General features: G+C 44.7%; 1 protein-coding gene across 2 annotated transcripts in view; it reads right to left on the bottom strand.

Annotated features, from left to right (window-relative positions):
• Positions 1–18394, bottom strand: part of LOC119456253 (retinoblastoma-binding protein 5 homolog) — a 43233-nt gene extending 24839 nt beyond the window's left edge. The window contains exons 1-9 of one of the 2 annotated variants that reach the window (XM_037717905.2): positions 18212–18394; positions 17876–17901; positions 16255–16427; positions 15102–15242; positions 14054–14141; positions 13888–13959; positions 11724–11833; positions 11496–11615; positions 9059–9212 (exon numbers count right to left, since the gene is read on the bottom strand). In XM_037717905.2, coding sequence (XP_037573833.1) covers positions 9059–9212; positions 11496–11615; positions 11724–11833; positions 13888–13959; positions 14054–14141; positions 15102–15242; positions 16255–16427; positions 17876–17901; positions 18212–18230 — 903 coding nt within the window. In that variant the 5' untranslated portion in view covers positions 18231–18394. The remainder of the gene's footprint in view (positions 1–9058; positions 9213–11495; positions 11616–11723; positions 11834–13887; positions 13960–14053; positions 14142–15101; positions 15243–16254; positions 16428–17875; positions 17902–18211) is intronic. The other variant, XM_037717904.2, reaches the window with a different exon arrangement.
• Between the last annotated feature and the right edge of the window lie 5928 nt (positions 18395–24322).

Here is a 24322-nt window from a genome sequence, read left to right as displayed (position 1 = left end):
TCTCTCTTGTCCATGTTTTTTAGGCGCTGTTTTAAATATGAGCACTTTGTTTCGGTTGGACGCTAGCGCCGTTCTTGCTCTCTTGCGTCGCACATTTGCGCCGCTCCTCGTTCACCGAGCTCCGAAAGTAGTCCGAATTAACCGATGTGCGGCCAATTAAGTCCGAATTAACGAGAGTTTGATTGCATTGAATAATGCATACGCCAGCCGGGCGCACGCACCTTCTTGAGAAGCGTGCTCGCTGCCGCCCTTGTCGGCGAGATTTTCCCGCGGAAGCTGCATTATAACTGGTATTTCGTCTCACGCGGCCGCACTGTAAGCGGTATGCGTATACATGGAGTTCTATGGGAGGTTAAACGGAAGTCGGAAAAGGCTGCGTTGTATCCAGTTCTGTACTATAAACGGTTACGTTATAAGTGGTCTATACTGTACTTGCAGTAGTAGGCCAGAACCCAACAAAAAAGCGGGCTGACATAGCCAGAGAGGTTGGCTTGCCAGCGTTAACTATTCACGCGATCGTGTCGAAGTGCAAGGAAATCGAAGCGAATGCCTTAGTGTTCGGCATTGGGAGAAAGCAAGTCCGTGGAGCAAGGCATGGGATACTTGAAGAAGCACTGCTCAAGTGGTTCAAACAGGCGAGGGCTTCCGGCATAAACTTTGATGGCAGCATTCCTCGGTAAATAGCATTGGAAATTGCCGACGTTTTGGGAATAGACTACTTTACCGCGTCGAATGGCTGGATCAGTCGTTTTTGTACAAGACACAGCATTGCCTATTGACAGATAAACGGAGAAGCAGCAAGCGTGAATCCGCTTGATGTTGAGAACTGAATTGCACTGCTCCCGAGTATTATCAATGCTTATGACCCGCGCGATGATTACAATGCGGATGAGCTTGGCCTGTTCTTCAGGGTTCAGCCCAGCAAGTCCCTAAGCATGAAGGGAGAGTCCTGTCACGGTGGCAAGATCAGCAAAGATTTTGTTACAGTACTTCTTTGCTATAACGAAAATGGCAGCGACACGATAAAGCCTAGGATGATCAGAAAGATGAACACTACGTGCTTGCGTAACATCACTCGACTCCCTTGTGTTTACAAGCATAACATGAAGGTGCGGATGACGTGTGACATCTTCGAACAGTTCCTTCAATAGCTCGATAGACGACTGGGGTGCAAAGGGCGTGAACGTGTGTTGTTTGTGGACAATTGTGCAGCTCATCCAAAAGACATGTCGTTCCTCCGTAATCTGCGCTTTGTTTTTCTTCTAGCAAACACGACAAGCCAGTTGCAACCGCTGGATGCGGGTGTTGTCAAAAATGTGAAACACATTTATAGCAAGTGCATTGTGCGTCAAGTCCTTGCTCGTGTGTCCAGGGCTGAGGATCCCGGGAAGCTATCACTGTTTAATGCAATGCATTATCTGAGCCAGTCGTGGGAGAGCATAAACCGTGAAACGGTAAAAAACTGCTTCAAAAAGTGCGTTTTTCTATGCAACCCAGCATAAGTGCAGTGCCGCATTGTCGATGACACACTTGAAGACGAAACGGAAGCGGAGTTCTGCTTAACTGGCGCTGAAGGCGCATTTGAAGATTTTGTCGCAGCAGATGACAATCTCCCGACCTGGAAGCAACAAAGCGTGGCAGCGACTGTGGAGGAGATAAAAGGTGACGAAGCACAATTGCCCGAAAACGACGACGAGAATGATCGCGTGCATCCGCCGGCTACTTTCGCCGAAGCCCTCGAAACAAAAATACAGAAAAAGGTCGGCAGTGCGTCGCAAAGGGACTTCTCCTTTCTAAAGGTCAGGTACTGCAACAGCAGAATATTACAGATATGCTTAGTACGAATTGAATACCCTCGCATTTTGAACCTTGCCATTTGAGAGAGGGTGAAATTTCTGCCGCATTTTTTTCGTTGTTTTTTGTTTTTGTTTTGTTTTGTTCGCGCGCGACATTGAGGAGTCTCTCAAGCTTTTACTCTATGGCGGTGCCACGTGATTTGGTTCGAATTACTGAGATTCGACTGTAATGCAAACGTTCTAGCCGCATTCCTCGACTGTCGCATACGCGTGGCGGCTCGGTGCACATGTTTTGCATATGTGCCGGCCTTGAAAATTGTTGATTTGGTTATAGTGCGGTACCGCTTATAGTGCGGATATTCGCGACTCTGGCGACTTACGTTATAAGCAGTCTACACTGTATATGTTTTTTTTTCTCATAGCCCTAATGCATAAGTTCTATTTCTCTCTCTCTTGATACTCTTAGCTCGACTCATCGTTATAACCGATATATCGTTATATGTGGTATCGTTATAAGTGGACTGCACTGTAGTACGTTTTTTCTCTCTTTTTTTTTTTTTCAGAAACGTATCAACAAGGTTCTACTGTAGTTGTAATGAGAGAGCCAGCCTGAGTGTGACACACCTTAAATGCATTAAAGAATTTTTCTAGAAGATGAGCATAACCGTGCGCTTTTTATTCCTTGACTGACGAGTTCAACTTTAACTGACAACAAAGGCTCGAAGAATTTGGAGGAAATTTTTTTGCTGGGTCGCTCATTTACGCTATTCAAGGTTGCCTGCACAAAGCTACCTGTTATAAGGCGTGTACATATGATCATTACACACGTCAGGTTTGTGTACCCAAAACCTGAAACTTCTGTTCAAAAAAGAACTCTTTAACCTCAACTTGCCACAACATTTCAGGGAACACAGGCCTGCTTAGCGTCACTGAATTTATGTTGTCTTCATAAACACCACTGGAAGATATCTAAGCAAGCTAAAGCTCTAGTCTGTGCATTCATTTTGCACAGTGAAGCTTTCAACGTCAATGCTTCCGCAGGCCTCCATTTAACCAAAGGCCGATGGACCTTGGCATACGCAGGTCTGACAAAGTGTTATTTATGATTGCCAAGAAAAAGACAAATTATAGACAAACTATTCAATACCAGACAGTGCAATTAATGAATGAATTGGAATATAACTTAAGATTTTGGCGTTAATCCAGAAGTTTTAAAAAATGTCAAGAAATTTTGTTCGAGAAACAAATGATTTAACAACAATAAACAATAATGCTCAGAACTTATACTGAAATTATATTATTTTTGTCATAGATAGTTCATGATTTGTTAGTTTTTCCTTCTTTACTACTGTATGAGAGGTGTCTGTAATTAGTTAGCCATTTTTGTAAGTGTGAAATATCACTCTGTTAACGCTCATATTGTTCTATGATGCATCAAATGCATTTTTTGTAAGAAATGTGTATCTGTCGCGAACTACGGGTGCAGTAGCCTTAGTTAGGTGCATAAAACACATTTTGCTTCTGCCCCTTTTCTTGTGTTTGTATGCAAGAAAGAAAAAAAAGATACTAAACTACTACTACGAATAGGAATGTAGTTGAGAGCATGGATGTAAGTTTTACAGCTTCAAGACCCTGTAGTTAATGTCACTACACCTTTTCGAAAGACTACTGTGGGGGTTACTTCTTTCGACAGCTCTTTAGAACTGCAATTCAAGAACAAAGTTCTCGTTAAATCCCATTTAAGGACATTTTGATAACTCTTCTTTGGCTCCAATCAGTCACATTTCCAAGAAAAAGCTCATCAGTATGTTATCAGGTAGTGACAACAACCAGAACACAATCAGATCAACTGAAAAGTTTTCTGTTCTCATTTCTGGTGTTCTTGATGAACATGACAGCTGTGCCTTTAACAAAAGAAGTATGCCTTTTTTTTTAGCAGGAAAATGGCTACACATACGCATCATTGGCAAAGACTGATGAGTAACAGCATCTCAGCAAGACAGATGATAAAGTGCAAAGATGAAAGCTCAGAATAATGTCTGCCTTTAGATGTCTGCTCTCATTCTTCACGCCTCGTTTTTTGCACTGCTCTATCAGCAATCAAGCCAAATGTCCTCTGGACATACAGGGCTGAAGGCTGGTTCCCTGCCAGCCAAGCTGCCCGTGACAATCTCTGGCATTTGTGTGATTTCAGTGATTGAACCCTTTAACTGCTGATGACGAGTCAACTCGTTCTGAACTTTATGCAATTTTTGCACATGTCAATATGTGTAGCTTGTTGTTACTTTTACAATTACCGTATTTCTTGAATCTAACGCGCACTTTTTTTCAGATAGAACTGGTCAAAAAATTGCGTGCGTGTTAGAATCTAGTATGACCCTCAATCTGCGTTACCATATCGCCATCGGCATTTCAAAAAGGCCGCCTCGCACGTGCTTCGAGCCTAGCTGCCGTAACTTCCTTCATGTGCTGTAGTACGTGTGCTCAGGCATTAGTCTACCATCTGTCTTCGCGTTTGCTCTATCAACATGAAGTGCCGAGTTCATCATGATGCTGCATTTAAAAGGAAAGCGATCATGTGTGCGGAGACGGACGGCAACCGGGCCGCATCACGGGTGTTCGGGGAACCTGAAACTCGCATGCGGGACTGACGCAAACAGACGGAGAGGATTTTCGCCAGCAAAGCAACGCAAAACGGACCGAAGCAGGACGCATTCTGCCACGATGCACTTCGGCGATACGATCACCTTGGCCCTATCTTGAAAGTGATCTGCGACGTGGAGAGAGTCCGCCGCGCGCTGTGTTTTCGTCGCTTACAGATCGCGTTGAAGCGAGAGGCGTGCTCGCACGAAGGTCAATTCGCTCGCCACTGCTGCGCTTCGTCACTCCAGCGTTTTGACAGCTGGTTCCCGCGGGCATCGAGCGAGATGTGTTTGCTTGTGCGCGCATAGCACCATGCTTGTTAATTTAGTTAGTAAGCGAATGTTTACAAGTTTATACAGCCGATAAAACTACAATCCTTACTTCGTATAGCTGTCCACTAATTTGCTGTCGCAATCGATGCTTCACCTTTCCTCTCTCTTTTGGTAACGGAAAACGGTACACATTAGAATCAAGTAAATATGGTAACCAGTAAAATGCCAGTAACCACAAAACCAGTAAAAATGCAACAGGCATTGCTAGTGCCATATTTTTTAGAAAAAATTGAAGTAAAATATGCAGGTCTAAAAAAAGTTCCACACTTTTAAAAATTTTCCTGAAATTTGTCACGGAAGTTGCGGCGTTAAACACAGTCTCCTTATGTGCCAGAACTGAAAAGGTCAGAACGTTACCAATGAGATGACGGATTCTACTAGCAGAAAGGGATGCACTGACTGCCATGGGAACATCATTTTCTTTACCCACAATGCCCTGGCAATGGCAACCAGAGTGAGGATGTTTTTATGAATCTATACAATGCTTTTTTATCCTAAATATTTTACATTACATTGGTGAGGATGTTTTTATGAATCTATGCAATGCTTTTTTATCCTAAATATTTTACATTACATTGGTGCCATTACCGTCGATCCCAAGTATATCGAACTCAAATGGGATCGCGAAATAGTTTGATATATAGATAATTCGAAATATAAAATATGCCTATAATATATAATATAAAATGTAAAAATCTGAAGCTTATCTGAAAACTCCACTCGTCATGGACAGTCTTCCTAGATCGTGAAAAGCAGTAACTTACCAATTTGTTTCTCCAAGGCCGCGTCAAACGCACAAAAGTTAAAATTTGTCATTTTTTTTTCATGCAGATGAATGTCACAAGTAACTCACGCTGCGGAATGTTCTTTGATGAACTGATTACAACAGTAACCTCATAAGCCCGCGCTGCCCAGCCGCGAGACCACAGTGCGTCTTGTGTGCATTGAAGTGCTTGTTGCCCATTTTTATTCAGGATAAAGTGAGAATGAATGCAGCACAGACGCAAACCAGCCTACGTATATGTGCCATGCCACTATCAGCTCACTTGTACTTCGAAAGTGCCTGGCCGCGTGTCCGTTACAATATGCTGTTTAATCATGCACTGCCAACGAGTCATCCAGGCAGATACTGTTAGATTCGAAAATGGCTTTCAACCTGCAGAACACCCAAGTCCATTCCCACTTACGTGTCCCTGCGAATCCCATAGTGTTGCGTGCCACAGCGCGAGATTCCTTTCTCCATGAGCGGATGTAGTGTGCGGTGGTTTTGTTAAGTACAAACTTTAATGTAAAAATCTGTCCAAGTAGGCGTTGGCATCAGATTCGTTTTGGCTGCTCACGGAACACGAAAATGCCATTCACAGAAACTCTACAAACAAACCCAGTGGTGTGGATATCTCCAGTTCAAAATCCCATGCTCAGTGAAGAGCGGCATCCACGCCTTCTTCAGGAACGCACGTATTGGACCGGGAGGACTTTTGTGTTTTTGAAGCAGCGCGACGATCCTCTTTCCGATAACAAACGGCTGCAGGTATTGTGCTTCACTGACTGGTGGTCTTTCCGCTATTCTTCACCGCATTACACTGCTATGCTGCGGTGAAGCTTACTAAAGGAAATTGGTCATTGTGGAGTGCAACTAATACCCCAGTCACACGGGCACTTTCAAAGACCTTTGAACCAAAGATCCTTTACTTCAAGGGAGATTGCGCACTGTCACACGAGCGCATCAAAGGAGGCCTTCTCGAAGGGAGCTTTGAGTCAAAGGAGTCCACATTCGTCCTTTGAAATCTCAAGGGAATACTCTCGAGCCTAGAGGGTGTCCGATAGCAGAAATAACAATGTTTATAAATACGGAAGTTTAATTTTGACCTGTTTAGAACAAGCTTCTAAGTACTAAATAATAGTAATAAAATCCTAAACATTTTTGGGACACCCGCAATCTCGATCATGAACTCGCCGGTAAAGCAGCGTCGGCACGGCCTGTCATCAGCGACAACACATTACAATAAATACCTCTGCATTTGGTAAAGTAACGACCTTACTACACGTACATTTTGTTTTGATGTTTCAATGTAATATAAAAACTAAATATCGCAGAAAAAATACTGCATAAATTTATTGTAGTACACATTCGGGCCCATATTTTTTATTACTTTGAGGCGATGGCAGCGCTAAGGATACATTGCGGTTTGTGTTAAAAGATTAAACGGAGACCATGTAGCACTGACACATATCCCTTGAACTAATGTTTCTTTGAAAGCTCTATGCTTCTTAACTTCAAAGGACCTTTGGCACGCCCGTGTGACTGGGGTATAAGCCCTTACTGCACAAGCCATCCATATTTTGAGAGACACACCTTGCTCATTTTTATTGCTGCCCTTCAGATTCAATGTCTTATTTGACAGCATCAGTCAAAACAGAGCTGTTTCGTTGGCATGAATATTTCCAATAAAGTGGGAAGTGATCACAGGTCCTTTAGGAGAAGCACTTTTGCAGGGATGCATCACAGCAGAGCGTTCAATACATATAGCGAATATGGCGGTGAACAGGAGTTCAATATATGCATAGTACAGTGCTATACAGTAAAAGCTCGATGATACGATCACGGCTAATACGAATTTCCGGATGATACGAATTTTTCTGTGGTCCCGGCCGAGCCCCATTACTTTGCAACGGGCTAGAGAACGGTTGTTACGAATCGATTTTCAGCCTGCGTCGGTTGATACGAATAAACGCCACCCCACCGATGGCCGCGAAAGAGAACAGCGCGCAGTCACGCGCTTTCTCTCCTTCTCTTTTGGTGCGGAGGCGCGGCGCCGGACAGCGCGGACTCCGCGACTGGGCGCGAAGAGTTTGAAGCGGTGGCGCTTCAAGAAATAAATGCTTTTTACGTACATGTGCCTGAGTGAGTTCACCTCTGACTCTTTAATTTAGCTACAGTCGAATCTCGTTAATTCGAACACGCTTATTTCGAACATACCGCGTACCGACAATGCTCTTAGCAGCGCGCCAAATAACGCGGCGGCGCCTCCGACCGGCATTGCTCCGACACCGCCATAGAGCAAAAGCTCAGGAGAGACCCCTCAATGCCGCGCGCGAAGGAACGGGAAAAAAAAAAAGAACCCGCGGCGGAAATTTCCCCCTCTCTCAAATTGCAAGGTCGCCGTTTCTGCATCGCCCCGGAACAAGCGTGTACGTGCCGACTAGAGTGTTCTAGACAACCGTATTCTAGCACACACTAGTGCCGATGTCTCAGCCACGCGAATAAAATGGCAGTGAACCCTTCTCCTCTATTTTCTAGTCACATGTTGACCTTGCACGCTGCGGTAGCAGCGCAGAGGGAAGCAGCGGCGGAGGCACAGTCGGGCCAACGAAACTGCCACGCCCGCAAACGCTCGCTTCCCGATAACGGCAGAAAACGAAACTTCAGGGGGCGGCTAAAATAAGCTGGCGCCAGCACGGCGGCGGGCGCACACGGAGATGTGCGCACTAGAGTGTACTAGAATATGGCATTGTCTAGTACACTCTAGTGCGCACGGAGTCGGAGGTGAGAGAGCTACGAGGGAGTTGAGAGGGAGGGCGAGGGGAGCCACTGAAGCGGCGGAGTTGACGCGTCCGCTTCCCTGCCGCCCTCCTCCCTCACCTTCGACGGTCTCCGCGCGCACCCGTGTGCCGGCGCCGCCCGCTCGCTCCCTGAAGCTTCGTTTTCTGTCGTTATCGGGAAGCGACCGTTAGCCGGCGTGGGCAGTTTCGTGGCCCGCGCTTGCTATGCGCTTGCGCGCCGCGATATTTCACGACTCGCACCGTTAGTGCATCGTGCTATGGTGCACGAATACTTCAAAAATACGTCCTTTTAATTCGAACAAATTTTCGGGCCCCTTCGAGTTCGAATTATCGAGATTCGACAGTTTTAATTGTGTTTCGATGATACGAATTTCGGCTAATACGAATATTTTTCGTGACCCCATGAGATTCGTATCATCGAGCTTTTACTGTACTTTTACATGGGATTTTCAAGGGGATGTTACAACAGTTCAACATGGGCAATAATTTTATATATTCAAATTCGATATATCTGGGATCGACTGTATTACTTTCTCCCTTTTTTCACTCGTCATAGCCTATGAATGGAGAGTGGAAACCACAGTAAAACTACACCATGGAAATCCACATGATCAGACAACTTGCTCAGTTGATGCTCTCTGTGCATATCTACACATTGCTGCCTTGTGTAACCAAGTGAGGGATTATACAATCTGGGTGCAGCAATTTACAAGCAATACTCACCACAACGTCTAGAAGCAGTTCACCTTTAGTACCGTGCAGGATCTTGACCAAGTTGCCTATGCTTTTCTCCCAGATGTACAGTGCATGCTGCCTGGCAGAACCAGCACAAATGTATTCCCCGTCTCCAGAAAAGCAGCACTTCTTCCACATTGTTCTGAAACAAAAACAGAATTTTTGTGCGTTTACCACGACAAGGCTTGTTGCTGTGGCACATTGGACGATCATGACACTTACGAACTCTTGACACCTATTAGCATAGGGACAAATACTTTGGCAAACTTGCCCCAAAAGTGTACTAAAGTAGCTTGCACTTCATCGTTGTAGATGTTCTGGTGGTACTGCCTTGTCGTAGTTAATATTTATTTATTACCTGTTAACTACCACAAGGCAGTACGACCAGAACATTTACGACCAATTGTAAGCTATTAATAAATAAATATTAACAAACCACACCGACTGCACTTTAATCAACATTGTTCAAGCTAGTCATGTGTATTTCCTTCATTTCACACAAATACTTAAGTTTAATAACCTTTTTAATTAACTTGCTTAATTTATAAAGTGTCAATGGAAAAGTTGTGAGCATGTTGAGGAATGACCGATAACAGCATTTAACCCTGTAATGCCGAAACAGAGTTCCACATCAATGAAATTTGAAACAAATTGTTCACATTTCTGGACATGGTGTGTACATCATTAGAAAAAAAAACAAGAAATGTTTTTCAATTACAATCTAATCATCATACTAATTAATTAATTAGCAAATGGTTTCTTGCACTGTCCACTGCTAAAACTTCACTCCAGATTATTAAAAACACCGCTATGAATTTTGTATTAGGAGTACCCCACTTCAATCGGCATTTTGAGGAATCATACTCAGCGTAGCATATATGATACGTTCGGCATTACAGGGTTAAAGCATCCTAGGTCATTGTGAGGCCCTTTTTTTTAATGAAAGAAAGAAAGCCTGCTAAATTTAAAAAATGCCACATGACAACGTGTCTGTGCACCAGTCTGTGCACAGTCATAGCAGCAGTCTCAAATCATTAATCTCGTCATGTAGTACACTGTGTATCTTAAACACATTCAAAGCCAGAGCTTTGCATTTGATGAGGATTTTAAGATGTGCGCCGGAAGCTGCTCCCGTGTTGGGGGAAAAAAGCACGGCTGCTTAATCCCAGTGCGATAAGCTAGGCCCGTACTTACAAGTTTCCCATCGGAGCGCGCTGCAATACCTTGTGCATGAATGCGTTCTCACTGGTCTTTTTTTTCATTGCTTTTCTTTCTTTTATTAGAAAAAAGAAGCACAAGAGAGCTAGGTTTCTTTAAACACTTAAAATAGGTACTTATGACTAGCATGAACAATGCCTATCAACGTACAATGGGCATTGTTCCCACAATGCCCTTATTTTTTTCATTCTCGGGAACATTTAATTATGACAGCCAGTATGTGCATGGTTGGGGCACACAAAACAAAACAAAGACGGCATTTGTGTTGTCTGGTTCTCTTCTCTTGTGTCCGTGTCTGCACGCCTTAACTTCTTTCACATAAAGACAATTTGCACGGTGACATGTAAATGAATAGTGGCACCATATATAAAAACTTACGACAAATACCTAAAACAGATGTGCATACAAAATTCTTGAGGAACTAGAGGCAATGCATACAGTTTACATAAAGCCAATGAATATATGCACAATATGATGGTATGTAACAAGGCATGATACACAAAGACCAAAATATTACAGCATGGAGGAAGGAAAGCATAGGAGAGGCTGTGGCCAGCACGGATGCGTTGGAGAAAGTGTGGCAGAAGTAATGTACTGTTTTTTGCTAAGGAGCACTGAGAGTGGTACTCTAAGCGTCAACATTGCCATAGCAACCGCCCTCCTGAAACTCTCATTGTTTGCTCTAGGCATGGCTCTAGGCCTCTGAAAAGTGAGATGAGTTTTTTCGCCCTGTGTCTTTTTCACAGCACATTCCGTTCACGAGACAAGTTGACCTTTAAGTGTTGTGTGCAAGCTTGAAAATCGTGTTTAGGGTCTATGAGTGTGAGTGTCAGCCAGCAACGTCCTACTCAAGTAATCATGGCGCGGGTATCCATCGTCTTCTTCAACGTGCCACAGAAAAACACGGGAGCACGTCTGCTTCACTAAAACTGTTACAGAAGTTTGGTAGGCTTTGTTCTGATACGCGTCCGCAGCACATACTTCCGGCGGCATGTAACAATGGAAGTTCAAAACTCGCACCTATCTGCTCCGGCGAGCTGATTGGAGGCGCAAAGGTAGATGGCACACCAACACGGCTGCCCTTCCAGCTTCAAAAACGTGACGTCAACGCCTCTCCCATTTTGTTTCTTTCCTCCGTGATATCACAGACAAGCAAAATACTTCCATGCACTAACTCACAGCTGCCCTTCAATGTAGCTGTACTTACTTGTTCACCAAGTCTTGCAACTTCTGCAGTGGATCTGGCTCCCCATCTCGGCCAAAAGACATGACTTCACTTGCACTGTAGACTCGGATTATCCGGTCAGCAGTGTTAACCAAAAAGCAGCTGCATAGAATCAGATTTCTCTTTACGCTATGCACGACCAGCAGTCATCAAAGCAAAAACAGAAGTAGCTGAAGAAAGTCCGCGATGGCACAGAAGAGAGCAACTTACTCGCCCCGTCTGGCAAATTCAATTGATTTGATTGCCGTAGTGTTGGATGTTCCAGTGGTGACTCGAAATGATGCCTTCACATCTAGATCCGGGACTGACACCACAAGTATCTGTAATAGAAAAGTAAATAACAGAAATTTGACAAGGACCTTCAAACAGTGTGGAGTGTGCTGTTTCACTCATTTTGTTTGCTTCCCTCTAAAAGAGACATGCTGTGTTTTCACTGCAGCACAAAACATGTTGATTGTAGCATTCTGGGAAAACATTGCAAATGGATGGTAACATTAAAAGGGAGACAAAGAACACACACCACCACCTCCCTTTTAGTGTTGACGTCTCATCACACTGTTGTTTTTTTCAAGATGAGTCATCAACATGCCCATTTGATGACCTTGCTAAACTCGAGGTAGCACTTTGTCAGACTAGTGCAATGTCTATAGCTTTCCTGGATCTGTTTCAATCAATATTATGGATGGAATGCACGATGACAACTAGCCAGCTGCAGTTTGCAGCATTTGATGACCACCAGCCTCGTTTGTTACTTGCAGGTCCAAGCAGATTTTTTTCCCCCGTTTTCCAAGGACAATGTCAACCAATTGCTACTTGCACCTTTGAAGGGACAGTATAAAAGAAATATGACATTCAGCCAAATTGGTAACTTTGATGCCTGCAATAAAAAACTGGTAGATCCATCTTACAAATGAGTAGAGGCTTGGTAAGTAAGAAATTAAAAATAAATAAGTACATAAATAAATTATAGGTGGTGACGCCACCTGTAACATAGCGAATTCCTACAGCATCTCTTCGAGGCTGATGATTTGTTAATAAATAATGACTACACTAAATTCGAAAGCGAACACAGCAGACCCTTTTGGTAACTCATTCTGTATAGAAGCAGCTTAACATGGAAAACTACAGCAAAATTAACAACATTTGAGGCATCATTGGCACCACAGATTTGGTGCTCAATTTAAAAAATGAAAATTTGAACTTCCTTTTTTCCACAAGCAATCAACCTTTTCCGCATAAGAAGTAACGGCTGGACTGTTGAAGGAACACTTGGCCAGCCTTAACCGATTTTGCATTACATTTTAGTGTCTATTTAGGGCTTTATGTTTGTGCATTGTCACCACGATGTGACAATGTAATACAAGTATACTATTACTTGTAATAATATCATCATCATCATCATCATCATCAGCCTATATTTATGTCCACTGCAGGACGAAGGCCTCTCCCTGCAATCTCCAATTACCCCTGTCTTGCGCTAGCGTATTCCAACTTGCGCCTGCGAATTTCCTAACCTCATCATCCCACCTGACTTTCTGCCGTCCTCGACTGCGCTTCCCTTCTCTTGGTATCCATTCTGTAACCCTAATGGTCCACCGGTTATCCATCCTGCGTATTACATGGCCTGCCCAGCTCCATTTCTTCCGCTTAATGTCAACTAGAATATCGTCTACCCCCGTTTGTTCTCTGATCCACACCGCTCTCTTCCTGTCTCTTAACGTTACTCCTAAGATTTTTCGTTCCATTGCTCTTTGTGCGGTCCTTAACTTGTTCTCGAGCTTCTTTGTTAACCTCCAAGTTTCTGCCCCGTATGTTAGCACCGGTAGAATGCAATGATTGTACACTTTTCTTTTCAACGACAGTGGTAAGCTCCCAGTCAGGATTTGGCAATGCCTGCCGTATGCACTCCAACCCAATTTTATTCTTCTGTAAATTTCTTTCTCATGATCAGGGTCCCCTGTGAGTAATTGACCTAGATAAACATATTCCTTTACAGATTCTAGAGGCTGACGGGCGATCCTGAATTCTTGTTCCCTTGCCAGGCTATTGAACATTATCTTTGTCTTCTGCATATTCATCTGTAATAATATACAAGTATTTTATTTCCAATGCTGTCTCCAGATACTAATCTTGCAGAAAAATGTCATCAGTGATGCTGAGGTATCAGTGACGAAATTCAATTTCTCAGGACATGAAACAAAATGAGTAGAAAGTAAAACAGATATGCTAAAGCACACCACCAGTCTCTACAAAAACCTACAAATGGCAACAACAGTTTAATCTACAGAAAAAATTATAAACACAGAAGCTTTGTATTGTGCATTCTTGTTTTCTTTATCAGCACATTAAACACAATAAAACTAGTCTGCCATACCTTTCCCTTTGCATTCCCTGTGTAGATATGGCCTCCTCTTCTATCAAATGAAGCGACAATGTTCAAATCTGACTGGAAATTACCAGAGGCAAGAGAGAGCAGTAAGAAAACATCATAAGATAAGCAGAACTGGAGATAAAAATTTTTGTTTGCAAAACCAAACTACCTCATCGTCGAGGGGAATAGTGGAATGTGCTCCATCCATGTTGACCAGCACAGCTGCGTGCTTAATTGGGCAAACAAGAAATGCTTTACTGCAAAAAAAAAAAAAAAAAAAGCACGGACATCACCTTTGACCACCATGCCTGCAACAAGCACTGACCGTCATGTAGTCATGTTTGACTACATGACAGTCTAGAATCATCTAGAGACTTTAAAACAGGGAAAAAAATTACATTAGGTGAAAGGAGGGTGTCAATGTACCTATCGACCAAAAATGTTTACGGACTAAGGGATCTGACAAAAAGCTTAATATCTCCGCAGCCTCAAAAAGCAGCCTGGTATTCCCATTGAACAACATTGTGATGTAGGGTTTTACTGGCTACATTTAAAGGCTGCTCGGATATTTAGCGTTTTCCGAGATCCCATGGTCAGTAAACATTTTGGGTCGATAGTACCTAAAGTTATTACAAGAGCACTGGTGACCAGTTAATGGGAACAATCTTTTTTAAAAAGCCCATGCAATATGGCAACGTGTGAGACTGCAGGATTCTTTTAAAATCACAAAGCTCACACTAGCCTCGGCATCTTTGTAAAATATTGTTACCTTATTTAAGCATGCCTCCAATCCTTATGTCAGCTAAGTAGCAGCAGTTACTAAATACACATGCCAGTGACGTCCTGTAACATCATGTGCCAGCAAGAACACATGGTGAGAGGTTTCATATCCAAAGAAGATGATAAATGTTCTAGCAACCCATGCACACCTGAAAGAATGTTTGTTGGCTGTTTTAGACATATGAAAAACATATATTTGATGCCCAGGCATGTTTGTTTAGCACATCAAAGGTCCCTATAATGATAAACTTTTAGTATTGCAAACACCATATATGTCTTGCTCCGTCCCCTTGGGCATCAATAATTCTCTTATTTTAAAGGCTTCTCAAAATCTGTTGGAAGGTTTGTGAATGGAAAGCTGTTAACAATTGCCCATGGCTGATACAACATGGCACTAAGGAGAGATAACCACAAAAGATGAAAGCAAACACACTTACTCATTTCTTGGATGAAATTGAACCTTTAATATCGGAGATGGGAACCTATACTTTTGGTCACATTCGCCACTCAACACATCCCATATGCACACACTGTTGTCTGTCGATGCACTGAGAAGTTTGTGGCCATTTCGACTGAAGCTGTAAATACAAATCATAATCCTTAACGTCAGCCTCCTTCAAGTGCACTGTAGCACAGAGGCCTCTTCCAAAGACCTCTAATTGTCTTGCGTTAACAAAACACACTCTGCGTGCAAATTTAGTGATTTCACCTGTCCCCCTAACCTTTTCTATTCGTGGCTGTGTTTTCTTTTTTCCTTGGCACCCATTCTGTTAGTACCACAGTAAGCATGATATCAAACAATTTCTGAAAAGCCAGGACAGCTTTTTAACAGCTCTGCCTTCGAAACCATTTTATGGCAGGCCAGTTTTAATCGAACCGAGAGCCATGTCAAAAATCAAAACACAAAGTTGATTTATGGGGTTTTGTGCCCCAAGGCAACAGCGGGAATATTAGAGACACCATAGCGGAGGGAACTGGATTATTTTGACCATGTGAGTTACCTTAATGTGCGAGTTACCTTAAGTACACAAGTGCTTTTGCATGTTGCCCCCTTTGGAATTTGGTTGCCACGGACGACAATCGAACCTTCAACCTCGTCTTCACCAATAAATTGCCACAGCCACTGACCCACAATGGCAGGTAAAATCAAGAGCCTGCTATTACTAGTTACATCCTGCATAAGGCCCTTCTTTGTGAGTTCCAAAGCGAGTCTATACGTGCATTCATCCATAGCAGAATGTCACCACACAAAGGCATTCACAGCCCTTAGCCAGGAGACAAAGCCACCATCATTCCTCAGATGTTTTCAAAGGGCTAGTCGAGTCTAAGTTAGTGCACAGCAAGGCTATCATCTGTCCAATTCATTTGCAGGGCATGGTAATAAGTTCGTAGTCATGCTGCAGCTCAAGTTCATTCTCCTACACAATGCAGTGAAATCACGCAATGGAATATAGAACCATGGAATGGAACCATGCAATGAAATGAAACCATGTTGCATGAACCATTTGTTCATGCAACACGGTTTCTTCCGCAACTGCATGCAACTTGTGGAATCTAATTACACTGAACAAAACGGAACTTTTCACTTGCCATAACGAGCAGACTGGATGCACGTGTGCACTGACGATTTTGGCAATACCACGGGTTAGGAAGTCCCAGATAACAAGGCGGCCATCATTGCAACCAACAGCCAAGAGAGTCCCTCGCTTGTTGAAAGCACACGTGACTGCCAAGCTGATGCAGTCGAGCGCTCCATCGAATTCCTGTGAGGAAATAAGTAGTAGTGAGGGGTCTACTAAGTGAATTAATTGCTTCAGATGCCAAACACATGTTAGAGCCAAAGGAAAATCTTGGCAGCTATTGAAATTGAAGCCTTTCTGGTGCTGTGCCAACACATCTGTACACGCCAAGGTTGCGCAAAGTATGACAATTCCTAAAGAAAGGAACTGTATTTACTAAAAGATTGTCATGTACACCTTGCAATTTTTTAACAATATCACGCGAGCGTCGACCAGACAGCGTGTCAGCCGCCTTGTAGCGATGAGGAACGGCGGGAATGGCAACTTTATGTGCAGTCGTGCAAGGCGAATTCTAGTTTTAATGTATTCAGCTGTGCTGTTCCCTTCAGGAATGCCCCTCACCGCTATAAGACTACTGAAACACCGTGCGGTCGACGCTCGCATGATATTGTTAAAAATTCCAAGGGTGTACATTCTTAGAACACTTCCCATTTGACCTGAGTCACAATGTTGCTCTTGCACCTTGAAATAATAAAAACTGTACAGTATAGAGGTGAACACATAATAAGCGAGAGTATGTTCAGCAATAAATTCACCCCAAGATGTACTAATAACAAACATTTTTCTATGCAAAATGTGCCTATACCAGAAAGGTATCGGATTACCTAACATGTTTATGTGATATGCAACTGAGTTTTGCAAAAACACACGAGACAAACGTCCGCCGACAAAATAACTCGTGAAGCCCCAGAACAAGGTAAATGATTTGCCGGCATAAAAGCAAGTTTCACTAACCTGGGTCAATTACACTTTTTCTTCATTCTTAATCATGAATTTCTAATGCCTGTTGAAAAAGGCAACTGAGTTTCATTTCAGAAATGCCACTGAAACAATGCTGCTTTGCCCTTCATTATGCCTTCTGGTAACGTAGAAGTCAATTGATAATGTGACAGAACTTATCTCCAATAAATTTCACATATTTCTGACAGGTAACGAAGCAAACATTTCAGTGGTAAAAATTCTGGTAGTAACAGTGTCACCTGCTGTACATTCTTCGCAGAAATAAATGAACCTTGGGTCTACCCATCAAATCATTATTAGTACTGCATGATGACTACAGCTAAATGTCCTAAGAAACATATCAGCAAGTTATTGCTTACATCACACGTCACAGTGCAGCGCGACTACTTTTGCTTGGCAAGATGAGTACAGCAGTTTGAAATGCTAGGGTGTTCTATGAGCATCTTTTCTACGTTGTACAAGATAGCGCTATATGATGCTTGGTAGCAGATAAGCCACAACAACAATCGTCAAAGAAGCAGTGTTTCGGTAATAACATAACATCGGAAACAGCAGATCTCGAATCAAAACAGCCTACGAGATAACACTGAATATTTATCTCGCCTAGTAACAACGCTAGAACCGTTATTTAAGCAAGGGACGTTGTCCCGGGTAGAAAGATGACAACATACCTCGGGGTAGTTCTGGCCAAAAGATTCTGGAAAGTGATAGAGAAAAAAAAGAAAAGATAAGTCCCTTGACACATAAGTACAGTCGCACTTGTCTTTCAATTATGAAGTTTTGCACATGAAGTTACTTCTTACTTGCACCCAAGCGCAATTGCTCAGGCTCTAAAATCTATGTATCTAACTGTAACAATCCAGATATTTATAAGCTTATACTAAAGGCTACACAAGAACACATAATAAAGCAATGACGGTGATACCACAAATGGTTATGACGCGTTAACTAGCATCATGTGCAAGTGACCAGAAGTCACTGCCCGAAAATGTCCCTGCAGTACTTACCTAATAACTCAAGGTTCATTTTGCGTTGGCAACGGCTTTATGACATATATTCACATTATAAGCCTTCAGATTGAGATCTACGTAGACTACCACAATGTCATCAGCATAAACACAGCGAGGTTTTACCAATCTCTCAAAAACTTGGTTCACTTCGACGCCATGTTACCGACTTGACATGGCTTGACTCGACGGCGTCAGTCTAGTTTCTTTCGAGAAAACTAAAGAAAACAAAGAAGAAAAAGTGATCATAATATGGCATCCAAGACGTAATTTTGAAGTTTTTTTTTTCATACAAAAGTAAATTTTTTGCTTTTTTCAAGATTATCGTCTCAATGGAAGACGCTGTCTATATTTTTTGGGTCTTAATTCACAACCTATACAACGCCCTCGGAATTTTGATTGCAAATCTCAAAGGCTATGCTTTTGCTGAATGAATGCGGTGGAAGCGATTTTGGGAACCTTATTATTTTTGGCACCTGCAGTTTGCAAAAGGATGGCCTTCGAGATTAGGTTTTATCAACTGAAGGAACTGTTGTTGAGAATTGAGATGTGAACAATTTTCAGCATAAGGATTAGTGTTTTGGTAATTATATTGCGACTTAGTTGACGAAGAACTTTATAAGTGGTACCCAAATTGTTAGCCCAGCGACAATTCTTTCGGAGCAACAAGACAAAATGTCGATCTCGAAGGCCATGTTGGCTCACGTCATGTTCGCCATGTTTTGGATACTTATTCGCTTGCAGCGGCAACGTAGCGCGCGATATTTTAATCACTATTTGCTGTTTAACAGCTTGTTTCTATGTGAACTCTTTTATCAGTTAAGTTATGACCTAAAAAAGAAATTCACTCCCTCCACTACAGTGAAGATGGAAGCCAGCGAAGCTGCACTATGGTGTGGTGAATATTGCTATAGTGCATTTATATATTATCATTATTGACTATATTGAGCGTCTTTGGCATGTTCGTCAAAGAGCAAGGACACCGGTGTCTTGTTTTCGCCCGGCGCGATGGACAAATAGTGCGTTTGCTGCGCCACAGCGTTCATAACCGCGGCACACTGCACGGCATCATCAGGATCCTTACGTCAGGATTGTGGAAGATGTGGTTAAACGAGCGTCCGTCCCATAGCGAGCCCAAAGAGCAACTGCTGATAACAGCGCTAGCGCTATCTCTACGTCACGAGACAAAGGGGCACAACGATTGGTGGGACGTGTCGCAGCCGAGTATCGCGACACTTGTGAAAGAGGCATCGGCGGCGGCGAGGGGTATTGACCCTTTTCTCGGAGCAGTTTTCTTTAGAGGAACGAGATGGCGCCTTCGGCGGGGCGCCATACGTTGCCTCAGCGAATGCGCACGAATATGAAACCACTACTGCTTCTGCCCTGCTACTGTTCGATCAGCTATCGGAAATGCCAGTGGGTGTTCGCTAATGCACTGTGCCCAATTCATGCTGCAAAATGTGTAACGATAAAGGGAAGACGTGCGCGGTAGTTTGCTGCAAAAATATTGATTCGCATATTAAACGGAATCAACCTGTGTCACCGCTGCTACATAAGGACAGCCTGTGTTGCCGGCCCTTCGCGATGCTGGCTTTCCTCGAGGATAAAAAAAGATAATTCATCCGCCAGCGCTGTATTGCTAACCTACAAAGAAAGGACTTCAACTTCGCAACCTCGGCACTTAAGAGTGAGTACCGCTCGTTACAAAAGGAAGTAACGCCACTTACTGGCATAGTAAGTTTCTTGCATGTTATTTACACATCTACCCCTACTCGCACGAAAACTTACACCAGCCTGAACGCCAACGTATCAGTTATAAGTGAATGGGCGCACATTTGAATCAATGTGTCGAAGCATGAGTGACGGTGACTACACCGACAAGACACGAATGTTGGAAGCTGAACGTTTCGTGAGGGGTCCACAGAGTAAGCGAGGGACTAGCGATAATACGCCTTTGCTACAAGCTACCACAAAGTACAGAACATTTGCATTGCAAGCTTTGTGCGCCGCAAGAACAAATCCATCGCAGCAGAGCACACCCGTGAGTGATTAGGCTGAAAATAAACAATCAAATAGTGGCAGCACCGAGGAACTTTACGGAGTCAGAAACATGACAAGCCGCTGCTTCAAAATGTTTGCCAAATAAAGAACGAGCACACTGATCCTGATCATTTAATTAATAAGCAGAAAATTTGTACAGGTTGGAATACATTTTTAGCCCCGCTTTTAGTACAAGCGTCCTATTTACGCTGCTCGCGCCGTTTCGACAAGGCGTAATGAGCTCTGAAAGCATTTACATGTCCTCTAAAACTGTGGCCAAAGCTTCGTGTCGTCCACACAGTCACCGTCTGCGATAAGTACAAACTGGGCTCGCACTGTGAATCCAACCAGTCAGCGCTGCAACTGCTGCTGTAAATATTATCTGTAAATAGTTTCTCGTTTAACCGACTCATCCATCGCGTAACATTGTGGTGGAGGTGGAACGTTCCCTGTCCTTGCCACAGAGCTCCGAAGTGGCCGCACCGTTGTCTTCTCAGCCATGGCTTTCGATGGAACCACCTCATCGCACCTACACATGAGGCGCCTACCACAATGTACGTTACGGTTCCTAGTCTCCGTGATCCTGGGACATTCTCCGCCCAACATGGTCTTGACGTTGACAACTGGCCCAACATGTATGAGTGTTAGCCAAAGCCACCACTGGGACCCTACCATCATGCTTGTCTATGTGATCTTTTATCTGGACAGGACACCGCGTGTCTGGTTTCACACCCATGAGGCCGAGCTCTCCAGCTGGGACATTTTCAAAGAGAGGCTTCGTGACCTATTTGGCAACCCGTCAGGTCGCCAACAGGCTGAGCGAAAAGAGCTTGCCACCCGTGTCCAGTCATTGACCGAATTGTATGTTTCCTACACACAGGAAGTGCTCGCGCTTTGCCGGAAAGTCGACGAGCAAATGACCGAGGTTGACAAGGTGGGCCATATACTAAAAGGAGTCACGGACAACGCCTTCCATTTTCTCGTCTATAACGACATTTCTACTGTCGAAGCCATCGTCAAAGAATGCCGCTGCTTCGAGGTAGCCAAAAGCCGCCGTGTCGTCCCGCAGTTTTCCTGGCTCCCAAACACACCTGCCACGTCCTCTTGCTCCGATCTTACCGCCGCACCACCATTTCAAAAGACCATCACGCGTATTGTTCGCCGAGAGCTTGAAGCAGCCGAATCCGGCCCTACTTTACCCACGACCACTTGATGGTACCTTTGATCAAGCGCCCCCAACCATTTCCTTTATTCAAGCAGTTGTGTGGCAAGAAATTGCAAACCTTGGCATCCCTACCGCATGCTCCGTCTCCCGACCTGATTCGAGCCCCATTTCCCATGGCCTCCACTTGCAATGACCAGTATTTCGCTCCCAGACCACACAATCCTGCTGAATGGCGAACCCAAGATGACAAACCAATATGCTTGCACTGCCACCGAGTTGGTCATAGATCTCGCCACTGCCGCACCCCCTGGATGCCACCATACTGGAGCTCATTCTCTGCTGCTCGCCCATACACAGATGCTCACCGTTACTCACCTCGCCGTCCGTACCCTACTTCTGATGACCCTGACAGCCGCTTCTCCGGGCGATCGCCGTCGCCTCAACGCCGTCGCTCCCCGTCACCCCAACCTCGCCACTTTTCCTCGCCAAACCGCCAGACGAAAAACTAGGCCATGCAGCTCTTGGAGGTAGTGCTGCATCCCGTTCGTCCTGTCCAAATCCTCCGTTGATGCTCCTCACGAACACGAACCTAATTGAAGTAGACGTAGATGGTGTCCCGTTGACGGCATTGATTGATACTGGAGCCCAAGTGTCCATAATGAGCGCTACCCTATGTCGTCGCCTCAAAAAAGTTCTTACGCCTGCCATACACGTCGCCGATGGCGCCGCTGTTGCCGTCAGTGCACTGCACGAATAGGAATTGCTGGTCGCCAAGTTCCAGTCCTGTTCACCGTGCTGACCAGTTGCCCTCATGAGTCAATCTTTGGGCTCAACTTTGACGACGCATTCTGCCCTCATCGACTGTTCCACCGGTACGCTGCACCTCGAGCTTCCTCTTCTTTCAGACATTCGCCCCGAACAACCGAACACCCTCTGCACTACAGCATTTGTTTGCTTACCTCCAAAAGCTTTAGCCTTCGTCGAATTGGCCTCAACGGCAACTGTGCCTGATGGCGACTGTGTCGTCGCACTTATTCTTGATGTCCTCCTGGCACGCGACATCTCTGTGCCACACTCCGTCGTTACCTTTACCGCTAATCAAATGTGTCTCCCCGTTATCAATTTTGGCTTGACGAAGCAAGTGTTACCTGAAGGCATAGCGGTGGCCACACTCCGGTCAGTGACAGACGACTACGTCACTGCTTTTGCAGCCGACACGTCTCCAGATCCTACTGATGACCCGCAGGATGCCTTGAACCTCAACGGCCCATTACGTCCCATGGTCGCTCCAGACCTCGCACCTGACCAAGCAGCCGCCCTACATCGCCTTTTGCTTTCCTACCACGACATATCTGACACTGACAATCGACCACTTGGTCAGACGTCCTTTGTTAAGCATCAGATAAATACTGGTGATGCTGTTCCCATTCACCGCCGACCGTATCGCGTGTCCATGGCAGAGCAGCAAGTTATTCAGCAGTTATTCAGCAAGTTATTCACCATTCCTTGTGATACCTGAACACCTTCGCTCGGCTGTTCTCCACGAACTTCACGACCTTCTCACTGCCGGTCACCTCGGTGTGTCACATACCTACGACCAGATCCGCCGACGCTTCTTTTGGCCAGGGCTTGCTTGCTCCGTTCAAAGATGCGTAGCAGTGTGTGAGAAATGCCAGCGATGCAAGACACCATCGACGCTTCCTGTCGGTTACCTTCAACTACTCCACATTCCCACGGAGCCATTCTTTTCTTTCGGGTTGGTTTGGACTTACTGCGCCCTTTTCCTCTATCTACCTCTGGGAACAGGTGGATCGCTGTGGCCACGGATTACGCCACGCACTATGCCATCACCCGAGCGCTTCCTACAAGCTCTACCACAGATGTTGCCGATTTTCTTCTATGCGACATTTTATTACATGGAGCTCTATGACAACTTCTCACAGACTGTGGCCGGACATTCCTATCAAAAGTTATCGCAGACATCCTGCAGTCCTGTGCAACGAGGCACAAGCTATCCATGTCATACCACCCGCAACCAAATGGCCTCACGGAGCATCTGAATCACACTCTCACAGACATGCTTGCGAAGTATGTCTCTTCAGACCACACTGACTGGGACCTCGCTCTACCGTTTGTCACGTTTGCGTATAATTCCTTGCGACGCGACACAGTCGGTTATTCCCCATTTTCCCTTCTGTTTGGCCGAGAACCAGCACTGCCCTTCGACACCACCCTCCCTGTTCACGCGGCACCGACCAGTGAATATGCACTTGACGCCATTGCTCGCGCCGCCCACGCAAGGGAAATTGCCCGTGACCGCCTTCTGAACTCCCAAGAGAGTCAAAGGCGTTTGTACGACCGGCGACACCGAGACGTGCACTTCCCGCCTGGTTCTTTGGCGCTTCTGTGGTCCGTCGCGTCAGGTCGGCCTGTCAGAAAAACTGTTGTCTTCCTACACAGGCCCATACCGAGTGCTTCGTGCCATGACTCCCGTCACCTACGAAATCGCCCGTGACGCCCCATCTGCTTCCCAGTCCAGTGATATCGTGTACGTTACACGAATGAAGAAATATCTCCCTCCCTGTAATGACTTTTAGACGTTCCGAGACGTTGCTTCTGCCGCCGGGGGATTGTGCTACACGCGTATTGTATTTGGTCGTTTGAACGAGGCATGTGGGTGCCATCACTCAAGCGAAGAGGAGGAAGTACAAACTGGGCTCGCGCTGTGAATCCAACCGGTCAGCGCTGCAACCGCTGCTGTACATATAATCTGTAAATAGTTTCTCGTTTAATTGACTCGTCCTTCGCGTAACAATATTGTCCTAAATAAAAGACGAACTGTCCCAGCCTGCATGTGGAGGCCTCTGTGCTTTGTGCATTGCTAAATAAAACGAATACAAGGTGGA

Source organism: Dermacentor silvarum, chromosome 6, assembly GCF_013339745.2.
Source record: "Dermacentor silvarum isolate Dsil-2018 chromosome 6, BIME_Dsil_1.4, whole genome shotgun sequence".
NCBI lineage: Eukaryota > Metazoa > Arthropoda > Arachnida > Ixodida > Ixodidae > Dermacentor > Dermacentor silvarum.
This window is presented reverse-complemented; position numbering and strand designations above follow the sequence as displayed.